The 17,122-nt window shown below is 37.2% G+C and overlaps 1 protein-coding gene across 1 annotated transcript; it reads left to right on the top strand.

Annotated features, from left to right (window-relative positions):
• The first annotated feature begins 1,430 nt into the window (after positions 1 to 1,430).
• On the top strand, positions 1,431 to 16,085 carry LOC117990225 (uncharacterized). Its single transcript, XM_034977687.2, has 9 exons — positions 1,431 to 1,660; positions 3,917 to 4,127; positions 4,576 to 4,791; positions 5,963 to 6,067; positions 6,964 to 7,058; positions 12,636 to 12,855; positions 13,268 to 13,471; positions 15,276 to 15,383; positions 15,962 to 16,085. Exons 1-9 carry the CDS (start codon positions 1,447 to 1,449, stop codon positions 16,083 to 16,085), a joined length of 1,497 nt encoding a protein of 498 aa, XP_034833578.2. The 5' UTR covers positions 1,431 to 1,446.
• Positions 16,086 to 17,122: the final 1,037 nt, after the last annotated feature.

Below are 17,122 nucleotides of genomic sequence, written 5' to 3'. Positions count from 1 at the left end.
TGCAAGCAGGTCATTCGGAGTCAACGCCACGTCGTAGGCGTGGCATTGACCCGAGTTTTACACACTATACATTGCAGGGTTAAAAAATACTAAATCACTAAAACTACAAAATGAGGCAAATGGTTATTGGTATTGGATTGTGTTTAGGTAGTATAACAATAACGCTAAGTTTTTGCTAGTGTTCTGGTAACACCCTGTATAGGTATCTTATTAACTGTTTTAAGGTGATCCCAAATCAATTTGCAAAAATTAGGAGTAAGTATAGCAAGATCTGATTTTTGAGTGAGAGAAGAATAGAAAATATGCGCCAAGTCAGCGTAAAATCGGCTTTTCGGCATTGCTTTTCATCGTCGAAATACGGTCGTTGTCCGATATTGATCTCAGAGGAAAAGCGGTTTTTTGCATTAGCCTATTCAAGATATTTTGTATGCAGAATATAAAAACTGCATCTGTAAACGCGGTAGGTAAACACTTTAACAGGTGGTTCCAACATCAATGGTAAACACCATCTGTATAATATTATATTTGACTAAAGTTAGACTTAAGTAAGCAGTAGTCCTACATCAAAAAGTTATGACAGTAGTTGTAGGTATACCAAAATGTTTGGCAAAAGTACTTGACTCTTCTAGTACCTACCTAGAGCCAAGAATTGTTGAGGTTATAACATTGAAACAATGACATTAAATACGTCATTATCATTACAAGTTTTGTCGAGCATTACGACTTATTTGTTGATATAAACATGGTGTAAGAACTAAGAATACAAACATGTACAAAAAGTAATTATAATAAAAATATGAAAAACTAAAACAAGACGTTTTATTGAGATTGTTAATTTTAAGTTAGTTAATAAAGATTCGATACTAAGTTAGTTTTTCTCTCTAATTTCTAAATTTAGATTAAATAAGATTCACTAAATAAAAACTACCTTAATACTTATGTCATTTAGTATAGTATGGATTCCTAATTTAAATACAAATTCTCAGATCACCTAAATACTAAAGTACCTCTTTATAGTTTAAAATTGTTACAAAAAAAAATCAACAGTTAATGGTCTTAACCACCGTTACCGATTCCAGTTGCCGTTTATAAAACGCAATATTCAAAACGTTATGTTGGCAACACTTTAAATTCACCGGGCGTCCTTAATTCGTTCATCACGCTCTTTTGTTGAGCGTTATCTTGATTACCTTTTTTGTCTTTTTCCTAACCATTTCCGACGGCAAATAACTGTTAAACAAGGTGTCACAAAACATGTTAATTGTTCCTTCATTTATGCATATTTGCGTCTCCGACAGTGTGTGTTAAACGGACGAGTCCATTTTAAGTTTATTTAGTCATGTGGCAACTCTGTTCGAATTTTGAACTGCAAGTTTTCTTTCAATTGACGTTTGTTTAACCTCTTTTGTCGTGTCAATGTTACAGTTAATGATTTAATTTTATAACATGGTTTTGAAGGTAGTTTTCAAAATATGTTGCGTTATATTTTTGTGTGGCTTAGTGACGCTTTTGTGGAATAAAAGTAGTAGGAATCTGAACAGTACTGAAGTGGTCAATGAAACTTGTTCAAGGAATGGTTCAGTGAACGAGTCACGTAGACGGACGCTGTCTAGGAGTAAACGTTTCTTAGTATTTCCGGAAGCAAGTTCTTTACAATTAGGTACGTACTCCTTAGACTTACTGAATACGTTGGACGTGAAACAATTAATCACAATAAGGCTGCTTTTCCACCTATGTTATATGCTTCGTTGCTATGGATGTGTGTGATATCCACCAATCATTTTCATTTCTCCACATAGCCTTAGCATTGGTGGGAACGGGTTCAACGAACCTATGTTTATATGCTAGCGAGCATCGCACACACATTCGCCATCAAACGGGATCCTGCAAAAAACTGGACTGCCGTGTGAAAGTTAAAGCATAGATCATATAGATATAGGTATTATTTTTCATCTTTAGTGGTGGTAGTATTCAGCGCCATCTATGAAAATTTTCTCGAATGTTGCCTGGAAACCTCCTCATTATGTTGTTCAAGCCTTGTTACATTTTATTAACTTGTCTTTACGACTCTGGGTTCTAGCTCATTTGAGCCTAGCCTACTAGGTAGTTAGTTTTTGCACGTTTATATGAAATCTTTAACTCCAATCGCCTTCGCGTCACGACAATTTCAGCCGAGCCTAGTTTTAAGCCTACCGGCAAATACCATGCCCGTGTAAGCTATTTAGCGTAACAGTATAATGCCACACACACAGTTATAGTTTGCTTTTTGGTCTGTGCGTACTTCTAAGGTGCAACGCACACCATAGAGCCGAGGCGCGGATTTTTTCTTGAGGACCACTTACTCAAACTTTATTTACTTTGGCATAAGCGCGGCCCGTCCATGTAATGCACGAACATGGGCGGGCGTCTTTCAACTCTCCTCCATGTTTTGTTTTTAGTATACCTATTTCAATTATACGTTTAAGTTCGTAAAGCTGAGTAAAGTTGTTTTCAATAAGCTACCACTTCACGTGACACCACTCTGACTGTGTGCGATGACCCTAAGTAATTTCGTGTAGGATGTTGTTTGTACAGACAATACGCACCTGTTACGAATTCGGGAGAACGGTACCTCATTCTCGTTTCACTTTACATTCATTTTCTGTTTCTACGAATTGTTTGTTTTGTAGGTAAGGTATACTTGCTTTCTAAACAAGAGAGCTCGGGTTCGATTCCCTTATATTTGACTAACTTATTCCCACGATATTGTCCGCGTGGACTACACAAATTTCAAATGCCTATTTCATCCCCCTTAGGGGTTGAATTTTCAAAAATCCTTTCGTAGCGGATGCCTACGTCATAATAGCTATTTGCATGCAAAATTTCAGCCCGATCCGCCCAGTAGTTCAAGGTTACGTTGATAGATCAGGCAGTCAGCCAGTCATTCAGTCAGTCAGTAAGTCAGTCAGTCACCTTTTCCTTTAAGAATAGAATAGAATAGAATAGATTTTTATTCAAATAAACTTTTACAAGTGCTTTTGAATCGTCAACTAGTTTAGTTTAGCACCATTGTCGTACCTACTCCTATCACAAGCTTCACGCTTAGTTGGAGAGGAAAAAGGGGAATATTAGTCATTTAACATGGCTAATGTTCTTTTAAAAAAAAAAAAAAAATGACCACTGGTACGGAATGTTTCCATATTCAGAAGATCAGATTTTTATTGCTTTTCCAAGATGCAATAGGTACTTATTTATAGCCCGATTACGAAGCACTCCACGTCGAAAAAGGTAAACGTTAAAAGGGTGTATAGGAATAAAGGAATAAGAATTGATTCAATTGAAGTCCACAGTCCTACATAAAGGACTCTGCTGTCCCGTTTGTATTGAGTTAGGAAACTTCCACTTTGCGATAATTCAGTTGTCTACGTTTCTTTCAATAATTCTTTGAATAAAATTATTACCATTTTAATTATAATATAGAAAGAAGACGTAAACAAAGTGTATCTCAAATCAAGAAAGACTAAGATGCGTTAATGGACAATTTCTTAGTACATAACATAGTTTATAAGTTTAGGTTAAAATAAAATAGCATCAAGACCGGGAGCCGCAGCAGAAACAGCTGAAAACGGCAAGCGGCGCAAGTATGCCTCTCTTATAGAGAGTTTATTAAATTAATATTAACACTTAAATTTTAGGTTTTCTTTAACATCATATTTTTTTTAGTATATTTTTCCATGTTAATTTGTAACTAAATGTGTAACTGACACTATTGTAAAATTGATGCCATTGATGGCAGATTGTAATTGGACTTTTATATTTTTAAGGCCCTATGTACATACAATTTTGGAATTAATAAATTATCTTATCTATCTTATCTTGGATGGCCAAACTAATTCTTAATCAAACTTACAATTATTTATCTTTGGTTATGTTACAGTTTTCTGCGTCCAGACCGCAGCACTCATACCAATAGGCGACATCTTCCTCTACGCTAACACGGCAGCATTGGCGTGGAATCTACCCACGGACCCCAAACTCCTTCTCATGCTGAAAGAGAGTGAAAAGAGCGGGCAGAGAAGAGTGGACGAGAGTAATGTTTACTATCTAGATGATAAGGGAAAACTGATCGCTAAGGTGCCTTATAAAAGGTAAAAAAAATATCTCAATCAAATTATTTATCAAATGAGTGTAACTAAAACTGCAAGTATAAGACAGATGGATATTGGATTGGATTGGATTGGATGGGTATTGGATTGTTTTTAGGTAGTATAATAATAGCGCTGAGTTTTAATTACGACTTCGTCCGCGTGGACTACACAAATTTAAAACCCCTATATTATCCCCTCAAGGGTTGAATTTCAAAAATCCTTTCTTAGCGGATGCCTACGTCACAATAGCTATCTGCATGCCAAATTTCAGCCCGATCTGTCTTGTAGTTTGAGCTGTGCGTGTCAGCCAGTCAGTCAGTCACCTTTTCCTTTTATATATTATATAGAAGATAACAAAAGCACCTACTGTTGAGCTTATACACCAGTTAGCTCGAGTATTTTTGTACCAGGAAACGATTTTTAATGAATTTATTTAATTTATTTACAGACGCACAATAATCAATCCAGCGTTCGCCAAACGTAGTATTGATGAAAACATAACATTCAAAGAGAAATTAAAGATAAAGATAGACAGAATGAAGATGCACGAAAGGCAGTCTGGGCGAGAATATTTGAAGAAGAACAACTTTAACCACGATAGCATAGAGTTTCATAGACACAGCAGAGTCGATTTATATGAAAAATTAGTGCCGTTTATAACTGCGTGAGTAAACTACTTTACCTCTCATGTAATCTCATGTACCTCTCAGATTTAGCATGCCCATGTCAATATATTTAATATTTTTTTTGCATTGTAAATTAAAACAATAATTATTATTGGATAGATTTTATAAAAAACTAGCTGATGCCCGCGACTTCATCCGCGTGGATTTAGGTTTTTGAAATCCCGTGAGAACTCTTCAATTTTCCGGGATAAAAAGTAGCCTATGTCCTTCCCTGGGATATAAGCTAACCCTGTACCAAATTTTATCAAAATCGGTGGAACGGTTGGGCCGTGAAAAGCTAGCAGACAGACAGACAGACACACTTTCACATTTATAATATTAGTATGGAAGTATGGATGTGTTTAAAATATTTCTTTACATTACCTTCTAATTAGTAGAAATTTATTTCAAAACACTTAAAAATGGTAGAATTACAAATTTTTAATGAAAATAATGCAAATAGAAATATTCTTATTCAACTAAACCTTTACAAGTACTTTCGAATAGTCGGATGCATCTACCACTGGTCCGGAATGCCTTTCCTACCGAGAAGAACAAGCAAGAAACTCGGCGGTTGCTCTTTTCAAAGATTGGATTTACCTAAGTACAATATTATGCCGTGTATCAAACTTATTGTGTTATATGCAGAGAACTAGCTTATGCTCGCAACTTCGTCCGCGTGGACTACAAAATTTCAACCCCCTATTTCACCCCCTCATAACATACGTTTTTATTTTACATTTTATTTTTTGTTTTTGTTATATGCATATAAGACAAACTCTGTACCTATCTACTAACTAACAATACCTACTAACAACTTAGCAATTTAAGAATACAGAAATATATTGTAATTAACGAAACTAACATCATTGTGAACTATAATGCATTAAGGAGTATGGGAATAAACGGCTTTTTATTTTTATTTTATTTTATTTATTTTATTTCACCCCCTTAGGAGTTGAATTTTCAAAAATCCTTTCTTAGCGGATGCCTACGTCATAATAGCTATCTGCATGCCAAATTTCAGCCAGATCCGTCCAGTAGTTTGAGCTGTGCGTTGATAGATCAGTCAGTCAGTCAGTCAGTCAGTCAGTCAGTCAGTCAGTCAGTCACCTTTTCCTTTTATATATATAGATATAATCGTGTTTACTGTACTAACACATGTTCCAGGCTCGGAGGCAACGGTCGACAGTGCGTTCTTCGCAAACTATGCGAAGCGGCGAAGTCTGCGAGGCAAGGCACATTCCTGCAGGAGCTCCTGCGGGTTATCTTTACGTTAGTTACAACTATCAACTGAATTTCAGACACGCCTTTGATGCTTGTTTTAGATAAATTATATCCATATACTATAGCGTAGATAGAGTAATAAAGGTAGATGCAGGAACGTTTGCTTTTTCATTCGCACTAAAAAGAGAGCACAGATAAAGTTACTAATGTGATAAACAGAGACGCATCTAACCTATTTTTTGCCCCTTATAGTGTAACTGGTTTTTTTCAAGCATACATACAAGAAGTTGCAAAACAAACTTTGAGAATTCGTGGCGTAATTGTATTTCTCATGAGTTATTTACTTGTTTTTACATAAAAAAACGTTTAATACAAATATTGTTGATCGGTTAATACAAATATTGACTACTAAACAATGGTAATTGTCGTGTTATTCATCGTTACGTCGTGCTATCGCTATCTCATACGCGGTTACACAGTACTTAAATCTACCGATTATTCTATCTACGTATTATAGTAATATACTAAAATATCACTACTCATAATCACTACCCCCATTATAGAAACTGTGTTAGGTAGCCTAGTGGTTAGGACGTCCGCCTTCCAATCGGAGATCGGGGGTTCGATCCAGGGCACGCACCTCTAATTTTTCGAAGTTATGTGCGTTAAGAAATTAAATGTCACTCGCTCGCTTTACCGGTGAAGGAAAACATCGTGAGGAAACCTGCATGCCTGAGAGTTCTCCATAATGTTCTCAAAGGTGTGTGAAGTCTACCAATCCACATATGACCAGCTTGGTAGACTATGGTCTATGGCCAAAACCCTTCTTACTCTAAGAAGAGATCCGTGCTCTGTAGTGAGCCGGCAACGGGTTGATCATGATGATGATGAAACTTTTCGTTCCTTGTGAAAAAAACTATTAATAGGGGTATTTTATTTCCCAGATTACCAAAAGGAAGAGAGTTTCAAGCAGAAGAACACAGAGATTATGACAAAGCCCACTCGGTGAGAGACGACTGTGCCTCACTGTACCCCGGGTGTGACCAGTTCGATGTACCTGCACAGTTTAATCTAAAGTAATAAACGTTATATAGAAAACAATACTTTAATTCCTCTCTTTAGAGTGTACATTCGCGCACACATTTCTCTAAAAATCTATAATTCTGTTGAAAATCGAGTAAATTTTATCTTATTTTAACTGAATGAGAAATTGACAAAGCCGTCCCTGTTTCTACATCGAGAAAGAAGAATAAAAACCATTCATAGGACATGGACTTGCAAATTATTATGTTTACGTCTGCTCAAATACTATATATTTCATCATCATCATCATGATCAACCCATCACCGGCTCACTACAGAGCACGGGTCTCCTCTCAGAGTGAGGAGGGTTTTGGCCATAGTCTACCACGCTGGCCATGTGCGGATTGGTAGACTTCACACACCTTTGAGAACATTATGGAGAACTCTCAGGAATGCAGGTTTCCTCACGATGTTTTCCTTCACCGTTAAACCAAGTGATATTTAATTACTTAAAACGCACATTACTCCGAAAAGTTAGAAGTGCGTGCCCGGGATCGAACCCCCGACCTCCGATTAGAAGGCGGACGTCCTATCCACTAGGCTATGAAATGAAATGAAATGAAATGAAATAAAATGCTATCACAGCTTAATACTATATTTACCGAGTGCTAAATATAGCTATAAGATGCAGATACATTTATGCTATATATATTATCAGGATAGGTATATCGTGATGTTATGTAAGTATATGGAATGGCTCTAATATTTAACAAAAACAGAGAATTTCAGATTTATTACTTAGCAACACCGCATATAAGGGGACAGCGTGACACTTCACAAGATGGCGGCGTTAGTTCCAATTTTCGCCACGCGCCAAAAGAGCCTTTTCGCACTGTATGCCTACATAATAGCGAAAATTGAATCGCGAAATGGAGCACGCGTGTAAGCGCTTATGCTAAAACGAGCGATGAAAGTAAATAATAATTTCATCATAATTTTGTATTGTAATTTTTGTTGTGTATTTGAGCAAAGTGTAGATATGAGATACAACTTTTCTTCAAGAATACAATATTTACAATAGATTTATAAAAAAAGAAAGAAAAAAAATTCTACTTTCCTTTTTGTCAAGTACACTCGTGTACAATCTTGCAACTACTCTGCAATAAAGAGTTATATAAATCATATCATCATCATGATGAACTCATCGCCAGCTCACTACAGAGCACGAGTCTCATCTCAGAGTGAGAAGGGTTTTTGGGAAAGGAAACGCACGTAACTCCAAAAAGTTAAAGGTGCGTGCCCGAGATCGAACCCACGACCTCCGATTAGAAGGCAGACGTCATAACCTGTCACAGTTACTCCTTCTAAAGTCTTATGACGCATATCTACTCTACTAATTTAATGTCAGACATTTAGACATCTATGCAGATATTTTATAGATATTAATATAGTAACACTGATATTGTATTATGAAAAGCAGTAGGTTTAAAAAAATTTTAATGGACATCCTAAGAGATTAATGGTTTGTAAAAAAAGATGAATGAAAGATAAAGGGCATTTTTCTTTCTGAAGCCTTAAAAATAATGTACACGATAACGAGACGAATGTTGATAATACTCCATTTTTAACCGACTTCTTATTTTTAAAGAAGTGGTAACGTTTTGCTCAGTCATGATTGGAGAATACGATTTTGTACCTAATTATTTATTTAAAGGTTCTCCAAATCATCTCTGTTTAGTTATTGTTTAATTTAGTCAAATAAATTGAAATCTGTAATTAATTTGTTCAATGAAAGACACCTGATCTTAATTGACCGCCGACGTCAAATTAATGAAAATTAAATCTCTAAATTCAACAAAACAGCATATTTTTCAATGTGCCGTACGAGTTTTCCTGCTTTGTTAGTTGACTGAAACAGCTGATAAGAGGGTAGTGCTCGACCTGGATAGGGTGTGGCAACATCTCTGTATGTATATAAAAATGAATCGCTGAATGTGTTGCTGATCGCAAATCTAGAGAACAGCTGAACCGATTTCGCTAATTCTTTTTTCATAATATTCCTTGAAGTACGGGGATGGTTCTTATGGAGAGAAAAATTTAAAAACTTCCTGAAAAATAATCGACTGTTAGGCGGTACGAAGTTCGCCGGGGCAGCTAGTATATTATATATATAACATGTAGCATGTAAGTATTTAGGGTTTCGTGGAAATCTTTGATTTTCCTGGATGTAAATTATCATGCAAGAGCGATTAAGAGCGGTTCAGCTGTGAAAACCTGTGAAAACATAGCAGGTAGAGGTAGATAGACAGAAAGACTTTCGCATTCTTAATGTATGTTTATTCATTCAGTATGATTTATGGGTATAATTTTATTTTGTGCTATTTCAAGTCTCTATATCCACAAATCCTAACAACGCATCGCATCGCATAAAAAATGAATGAAATAGAATTGTAACTTTTCTCCATGACTGTACTGAACTAGTATAGAAGGCCTTAATTGTGTGTAAACAAATTTGTTCCTATTCGAGCTGTTCTACAAATTTGATACTTCGAGCTGCCAATAAGTGAACGGGATCAGTTGGTATTTGTCTGAGCTTCGCTGTTGTCTTTGGATAGCATAAAGGCGATAAATAAGTGAACACGATTCTATCGCGAAGGTATTTTTTTTCATTATTTATTTAGGCGCTTTTATATCTATGAACAAGTGTTTGAACTTTGAACTATCATGAGTGATTTCCATTTTAATTAAGTAATATAGATGATCCCGGCTATACTCACGTGGTAAGCCGACGTTAGCTCGACTAGTTTCGAACCCATCCGGGGTCCTTTTTCACAGGGACTCGGTGCAGCACGGTTCAGCCGTGATCACCTAAATATATAAAAGGAAAAGGTGACTGACTGACTGACTGACTGATCTATCAACGCACAGCTCAAACTACTGCACGGATCGGGCTGAAATTTGGCATGCAGATAGCTATTATGACGTAGGCATCCGTTAGGAAATGATTTTGAAAATTCAACCCCTAAGGGGTGAAATAGGTGTTTGAAGTTTGTGTAGTGTGTCCACGTGGACGAAGTTTCGGGCATAAGCTAGTAATTAATATAGATAACCCCGGCTATACTCACGTGGTTAGCCGACGTAAGCCCGACTAGTTTCGAACCCATCCGGGGTCCTTTTTCACAGGGACTTAACTCGCGACGCAGCATGGTATAACAGGGATCATATTATTCTATATCTATGTACAAGTACTTTTTGTTTCTTACTTTTTCGCTGTAAGAAAAGTAATTTATTACAATGTTAAGAACCTTAAATTACTTTCAGAATACAAGCAATCCGAATTTTGCTAAAGTAAATTAAGAAGTTTTATGAAATAAAACAAGATCCGAAGTTTTAACATTTCTCCCAAATCAGGTAAGAGATTTTTTTTTAAAATTGTAAAGTAGCTACTGATAATAAAGTTATTTTTCAGACTTCAGCCATACTTTTGCTTACTTAAGACTATAATAATAATAATCGTTTATTATTCAAAAAAGTATTGATATAAGTATAAGTATGGTGATAAGTGACTAGGTTAGGGCTGCCATATACGTCCCGGTACACCGGGACAGGTCCCGGTCTGAAGCTTTGTGTGCCGGTGTCCCGGTCAGTAAGATAGTTGTCCCAGTTTGGCAGTTAGGGCGTTTGTCCACCGGCGCCGTCAACGTGTGGCTGAGGATCTTAAATTAACTATGGTGTTTGAAGTCGCGAGCATCATCTAGTAGTGAATAAAAAAAATGCTCATCCATACCGTGCCGCATGGGCAATTTTCTATGAGTGTAATGGACATACATTATCTATGTCAGGTCATAACCATAATTATTTGCGGACCTTTGCCTAAAAAACCTGTTGAATAGTAGAGTAGGTACATTAGAAAGAAGTAAAACTTTGGATGATATAAAGTATATTTTGCTACTCCATATTTACTATGTTCTAACGGTTGAAATATGTCAATTGAAATAACTTGTCTAAATTGTTTTTAGACCCAAATCGAAGTAGGCACCAAATTGTCAACACATTGTTTTGAAACTTATTGCTAAAGCATTAAGTTTTATTTCTGAATAAATATTTTTATTCTTATTCTTATTCTTATTGTAGGCTGTAGTGTGAGTAGATTTGAAATAATAATAGTGCTAATCCAAAAGAAGACAGCAAGCTATGTTAGTTAGAAAGGGGATTAATTGTAGTTAATTTTCCCACTCCTCATAGAGATTGTTATTTCTAGGAAATAAAAGCGTAGTAAATCCTTTTCACGTCCCGGACAAAGGACGGTCCATTAGTACTGTTCTAAGCTGCTCCATTACTGGGGTAAATATTTCCTAGATCCATTTTTGAAGAGGATTTCTTCATTATTTTTTTAGTCAATAACCGCATGATCTTCTATGGGTTAAATAGACGTACGAGTGGAGTAGGTATTTTTAAAAATAGAGATAGCGAGCAAACGAGCAGGCGGGTCACCTGATGTTAAGTGATTACCGCCGCCCATGAACATTTGCAGCACAGAGGAACCGCCGATGCGTTGCCGGCCTTGTAGGAATTTGTTGGTCCGCCCCTTGAATAACCCCATGTTGTAATCTAGTGGGAACACCGCCGATGGGAGTTGGTTCCACAGTTTGCATGTGCGTGGAAAGAAGGATCTGGCACAGCGTCAGGTACATTGTAGGCTGTATTTATTAATAATATCTGACATAGCTCAACGGGTTGCGAAGCTGAAGTGGCAATGGGCAGTGCACATAGTTCGTAAACCCGATAGACGTTGGGGTCCCAAGGTGCTGGAATGGCGACCTCGCACCGGAAGACGCAGCGTTGGAAGACCCCCCACTAGGTGGACGGACGACATCAGACGAGCCGCAGGTAGCCGCTGGATTCAGGTGGCGCAAGACCGTGGCGTGTGGAAATCCCTACAAGAGACCCATGTCCAGCAGTGGACGTCTATCAGTTGGTGATGATGATGATGGTGATTTAATGTAAACTATGACAGTTAAGAAAATTTTATACCAAGTTTGCCATTAATTCTAGATGTTTTTCAGTGATTCCCAAAATGAAGATACGAAGTCTAAATATTGTGTGTACACTACTTTCATTAGACATAGCTTTAGCAACGGAACCAAATGCAAACAATTTCGCCGAAGAAGAAAGTTCTACAAGAATTTTATCAAGACGGAAGAGGTTCCTGATTTTTCCTGATGGCAGCTCGTTTCAGTTAGGTATGTCATCACCATCTTCAACCCATCGCTGGTTTACTACAGAGCAGAAGTCTCCTGTCAGATGAGAAGGGTTTTTAGCAACGCTGGCCAAGTGCGGATTGGTAGACTTCACACAACTTTGAGAACATTATGGAGAACTCTCAAGCATGCAGGTTTCCTTACGATGGTTTCCTTCACCGTTAAAGCAAGTAATATTTAATTAAATTTAAAACCTCACATAACTCCGAAAAGTTAGAGGTGCGTGCCCGGCATCAAACCCCCGACCCCCGATTAGAAGGCGGACGTCCTAACCATTAGGCTATCATAGCTTATTACAGCGAAGTAATAATAAGTCAATGCTATTTTCCACAGTATTCTGCGCCCAAAACCAAGGCTACCTACAAGTGGGCGACATTGTGTGGTTTGGCAACACCGCTGCGTTAGCGTGGGAGCTGCCCACGGACCCGGATTTACTTCTCAAACTCAAGAAACACGACAAATTATTCACCGCACAAAATAGGAATGGCGTTTCTAAGCTGTTATACTACTTGGACGAGAAGGGAAACGTCCTTTCTAAAGTCCCGTATCGAAAGTACGAATTTATATAAATAATCCAAAATTTTGTAAAAAAATTTGAAAATGTTACGATAAGAGCTAGCGCACACCGCGGTGAGTTACGGTGCGTTTTAAAATCCGTAAATTTGAATTAAAATCTATGAATAATGCGTTGCAAAAGCGTAGAAAGATTATAATTATCACACTCATCGTATTCAGGTACAAGACATAATATATTACATGGCTGCATTTTCGCAACGGACAGCCAGGCTGATCCTTTGCGCATAAAATGAGCAATATCATCACATGAGGCTATTAACCGCGGTGAAATGTCTGGTAATTTGTTTTTAAACTTTTTTAATAATGTGTTAGGTAGGTACCTACTTATATCTAGCAATAATCTCTATTATTATTATGTCTGCAAAGCTAAATAAAAAAAAATATTTTAGGAGACCCATTGTGAACCCAGCGTTTGCTAAGCGAAGTGTGGATGAAAACTACCCTAGCCTAGATAAGTATAATACAACAATTCAAGAGTTACATACAAAACAGAAAAATGTGAGAGTTTTTGATGATCTTGACGACGCCGCAATCAATTTCCATAGAGAAGGAAGACAAAGTCTTTACGGGCCTTTGGAAACGTTCATACAAGCGTAAGCACTAGACGTAGTAGTAGCATATAGTTCCCAGCAGTTAAATAATCGCGTCTGACCTACGATACAAGTGCGAGCTCGCGCAGGTATTGTTCCACGCGCTCGTGTACTGTGTACAGATATAGCACTCACACTAATGCAGACCGCGGGAAGCAGCGCGGTGTGCGGCCTGGTGTGTTCCGCATCCTCATGTCACGCGCCCCACTGATGCCAATTGGCACGGACTATATCACTACCCTATTATAAATGCGATCGTGTGCTTGTTTGTTGGTTTTATTGGTTTGTCTTTCAATCATGTCGCAACGGAGCAATGGATTGACGCAATTCGTTGCATGAGTGTAAATATTCAAAGACATGGAGAGTAACATAGGCTACTTTTATCCCGGAAAATCAAAAAGTGAAATAGGGGTTTGTAATTTGTGTATTCCACGCGGACGAAGTCGCGGGCATAAGCTAGTCATGAATAAATATAACTTATACTGTATAAACAACAATATTTTCCACTTAACTACTACAACAAGGATCAACAGTCTCCAGAATTTTCCAGATTAAAACTCGTATTTCCGTTAGCTTCATATTTTGTCAACTTTCCAAACAAACAAGTTTCAAAGCGCAGGATTATAACAATACGAAATTTCCGCTAAGAAAATTCTACAATGTCTTAACGGAGAGAGAGTTTCTTATAGTTTTTTTTTGGATTCCTAAGACAAAAGGTTTCAGTTTAAATAAGGAAACGCCCCTTTTTTTGGTTGGTAGGCCATTTGGGGTCATTGGTTTGGGTTGGACGCTTATGAGTCAGTCAGTGAGTGGGTCAGGACTTTAGGTTTAGGTTTAAAGACTTTATTTTCTCAAAAAAGAACAAAAGATCACTTTACACATCACTTGAAGAACACATGAGAACAATTTTAATTTTATGACTTTAATTTTTATTGTATGAGATGACGTGCACAAATTCGATGATAACACAAAAGAAAAACATTTCTATTATCTCTAAATAAAACCGGTCAAGTGCATGTCGGACTCGCACACGAAGGGTTTCGTACCATCGTACAAGATTTACTTAATAATTTTATGTATACGGACTGCGCCATCTATATTATGTGACTAGCTTATGCTCGTGACTTCGTCCGCGTGGACTACATAAATTTTAAACCCCTATTTCACCCCTTTAGGGGTTGAATTTTCAAAAATCCTTTCTTAGCGGATGCCTACGTCATAATAGGCTATCTGCATGCCAAATTTCAGCCCGATCCATCCAGTAGTTAGAGCTGTGCGTTGATAGATCAGTCAGTCAGTCAGTCACCTATTCCTTTTAGATATTTAGATTTATTAAATTAATTTTATCGTGACTACATTTTGTGACCATAAATTCTCGGTTTTCGGATTTTCCCTTTATTTGTGCTATAAGACCTAGGTACCTACCTGCCAAATTTCATCATTTTAAGTCAACGGGAAGTACCCTATAGGTTTTCTTGATAGACACGACAGACAGACGGACAGGCAGAAAGACAGACAGACAACAAAGTGATCCTATCCTTTTTCCTTTTGAGGTACGGAACCCTAAAAACATTGAATTAAGTGTAGTCTTAAATTAAAATATTTAGCGTATGTATTAAAATTAATTAGTATTATAAATTATGAATATGGCAGTGAAATTTTCATTAATGCAACGAATAATTATTTGATTCAAACTTTCGACTTACCACATTTCTGTCCATCCTTTTATTATGAACCTATTGAGCTTACTCATCTCTCAAACTTGTCGCCAAAGAGAAAATCTCAAATTTTCTTTTGCATTTTTCAGGCTGGGGTGGACGGGTAAAGAATGCCTCTTACGTCTGCTATGCGAGACGGGAAAGGGTGGTGCAGACCAAGGCACGTTTTTAGAAGAAATCTTCAGAGCCACTTTTACGTGAGTCTTTTGTGTTATTTGCGGCCATTTATTTTTATTATGCTATTTGTTATATTTTATCCTGACAAAGGGTCTCTTACATGTATGAGGAGTATTTTGACAACAATTTTTTTGGTCTGGAATATAAAGTTGGGCTTTTTTGTCTTTGGCATTGAATTAAATGTACCTACATGAAAAAAAAAACATAATCAATGGATACAAGTGGTCTGTGATAGAATAAGGGTTACCTACATAGCAGTGGCCTGCAGGTCATAGAGGCATAAATGCACTGCTTACCCTAGTTGTAATAGCTCATTATGACCTGCCAGTAAACAGGTTTCTACCTAACTAATGCCTACCCTGGCTTCAAACACTGTGCACGCCACTGCTACATAGTGATTCCATATTGTGATTATTTGAAAAAATTGCAAAAAAAAACAATGCAGAAATCGCGAAAATACTATTTCTTGAGCAGCAAAAAAAGTCGATAGCTAGTCGTTTCCTTATCATTCCTTATGGGACAATTGTGACTTACCTACCTACTCTATAATGAATTGAATGCCAAATAAATAATTTAAAATTTCCCTTCTACGTTTCAGGCTCCCCGAGGGTCGTAAATTCGATGGTGACTTATACAGGGATTACGATGAGGCCCACAGAGCGAAAGGAGATTGCGCCAATTTATATCCTCAGTGTAAACAAACTGTTAAGGAAATAAAATAAATTTTGTAGTACTACCTACCCATTGTTTATTGTGGCCGGCCTTTGGTAGGTCTAAGCTGTCTGTAGATTGCTCAGACTTTAGATATAGTTAAAAGGAGACAGCGTTATATCGCTGGCATAAATTTGTCTCGTTTTAAATGAAGTTTAAGTCAAACTATATGCTCTAGACAGATCTGTCTTAGGCTCCGTTATTATGTCATACTAGCAACGAGTCTTCAAGCAGTGAGGAATTTCGGACGAGAAGACATCTCGAAGCTTACTGTACGCTGCCCAGCCAATCGAATCGGAGGCGTATCGGATACATTATTATACTAAATGTTGCCCGCGACTTCGTCCGCGTGGATTTAGGATTTTTGAAAATCCCATGGAAACTCTTTGATTTTCCGGGATAAAAAGTAGTCTATGTCCTTCCCCGGGATGTAAACTAACTCTGTACCAAATTTCATCAAAATCGGTTTTTAATTTATTGGGCCGTAAAAAGCTAGCAGACAGACAGATAGACAGACAGACAAACACTCTTTCGCATTTATAATATTAGTATGGATAAATGCTCGTATTTCACAGTTTTGATTCTGTAAATAAAATGTTAAAAAAACTGTTACAGAAGGTTGAGAAATGTGTACCTACAGTTCGGAATAGTTCTACAAATTACTGGCGACAGAAAATTTCGGAATGTTTCGCGAAATGCAAATGTAAACATTAATGTGAGAGCAGTAGAACATAAATTGGATCGCTCGGAGGAAATCCGCGAAGGTGTTAAACTAACGTAATGAGTGGAGACGTCTGTCGGTCTAATTCTTTGATCAAACATCCCGGGTCAGCGAACAGGCCTCTTCGTAGCAATAGTAAGGATATTCCTTAATTTATTTAAAAATTAGATGTTATTCTTTAAAAGCAAAGGTATGGTAAAACCTAGATACAGTATTCACTTACCCAATATCTTACTTTATGATCTTACGCTTAGAGGTGATGATCTTCTCCGATTTGGGTGCATTTGGAAATTGGAACTCTCGTAGCTTTAGTGTCAAGTACGTAAT

Source organism: Maniola hyperantus, chromosome 17 (assembly GCF_902806685.2).
Source record: "Maniola hyperantus chromosome 17, iAphHyp1.2, whole genome shotgun sequence".
NCBI classification, from domain to species: Eukaryota; Metazoa; Arthropoda; class Insecta; order Lepidoptera; family Nymphalidae; genus Maniola; species Maniola hyperantus.
This window is presented reverse-complemented; position numbering and strand designations above follow the sequence as displayed.

Bases quoted from the DNA above. Each gene is read 5' to 3' on its own strand.
- LOC117990225 (XM_034977687.2), top strand. From the start codon at position 1,447: ATGGTTTTGAAGGTAGTTTTCAAAATATGTTGCGTTATATTTTTGTGT. The intron at 13,472-15,275 runs GTAAGCACTAGA...TGCATTTTTCAG, and splicing joins TTGGAAACGTTCATACAAGC to GCTGGGGTGGACGGGTAAAG. The intron at 15,384-15,961 runs GTGAGTCTTTTG...TCTACGTTTCAG, and splicing joins ATCTTCAGAGCCACTTTTAC to GCTCCCCGAGGGTCGTAAAT.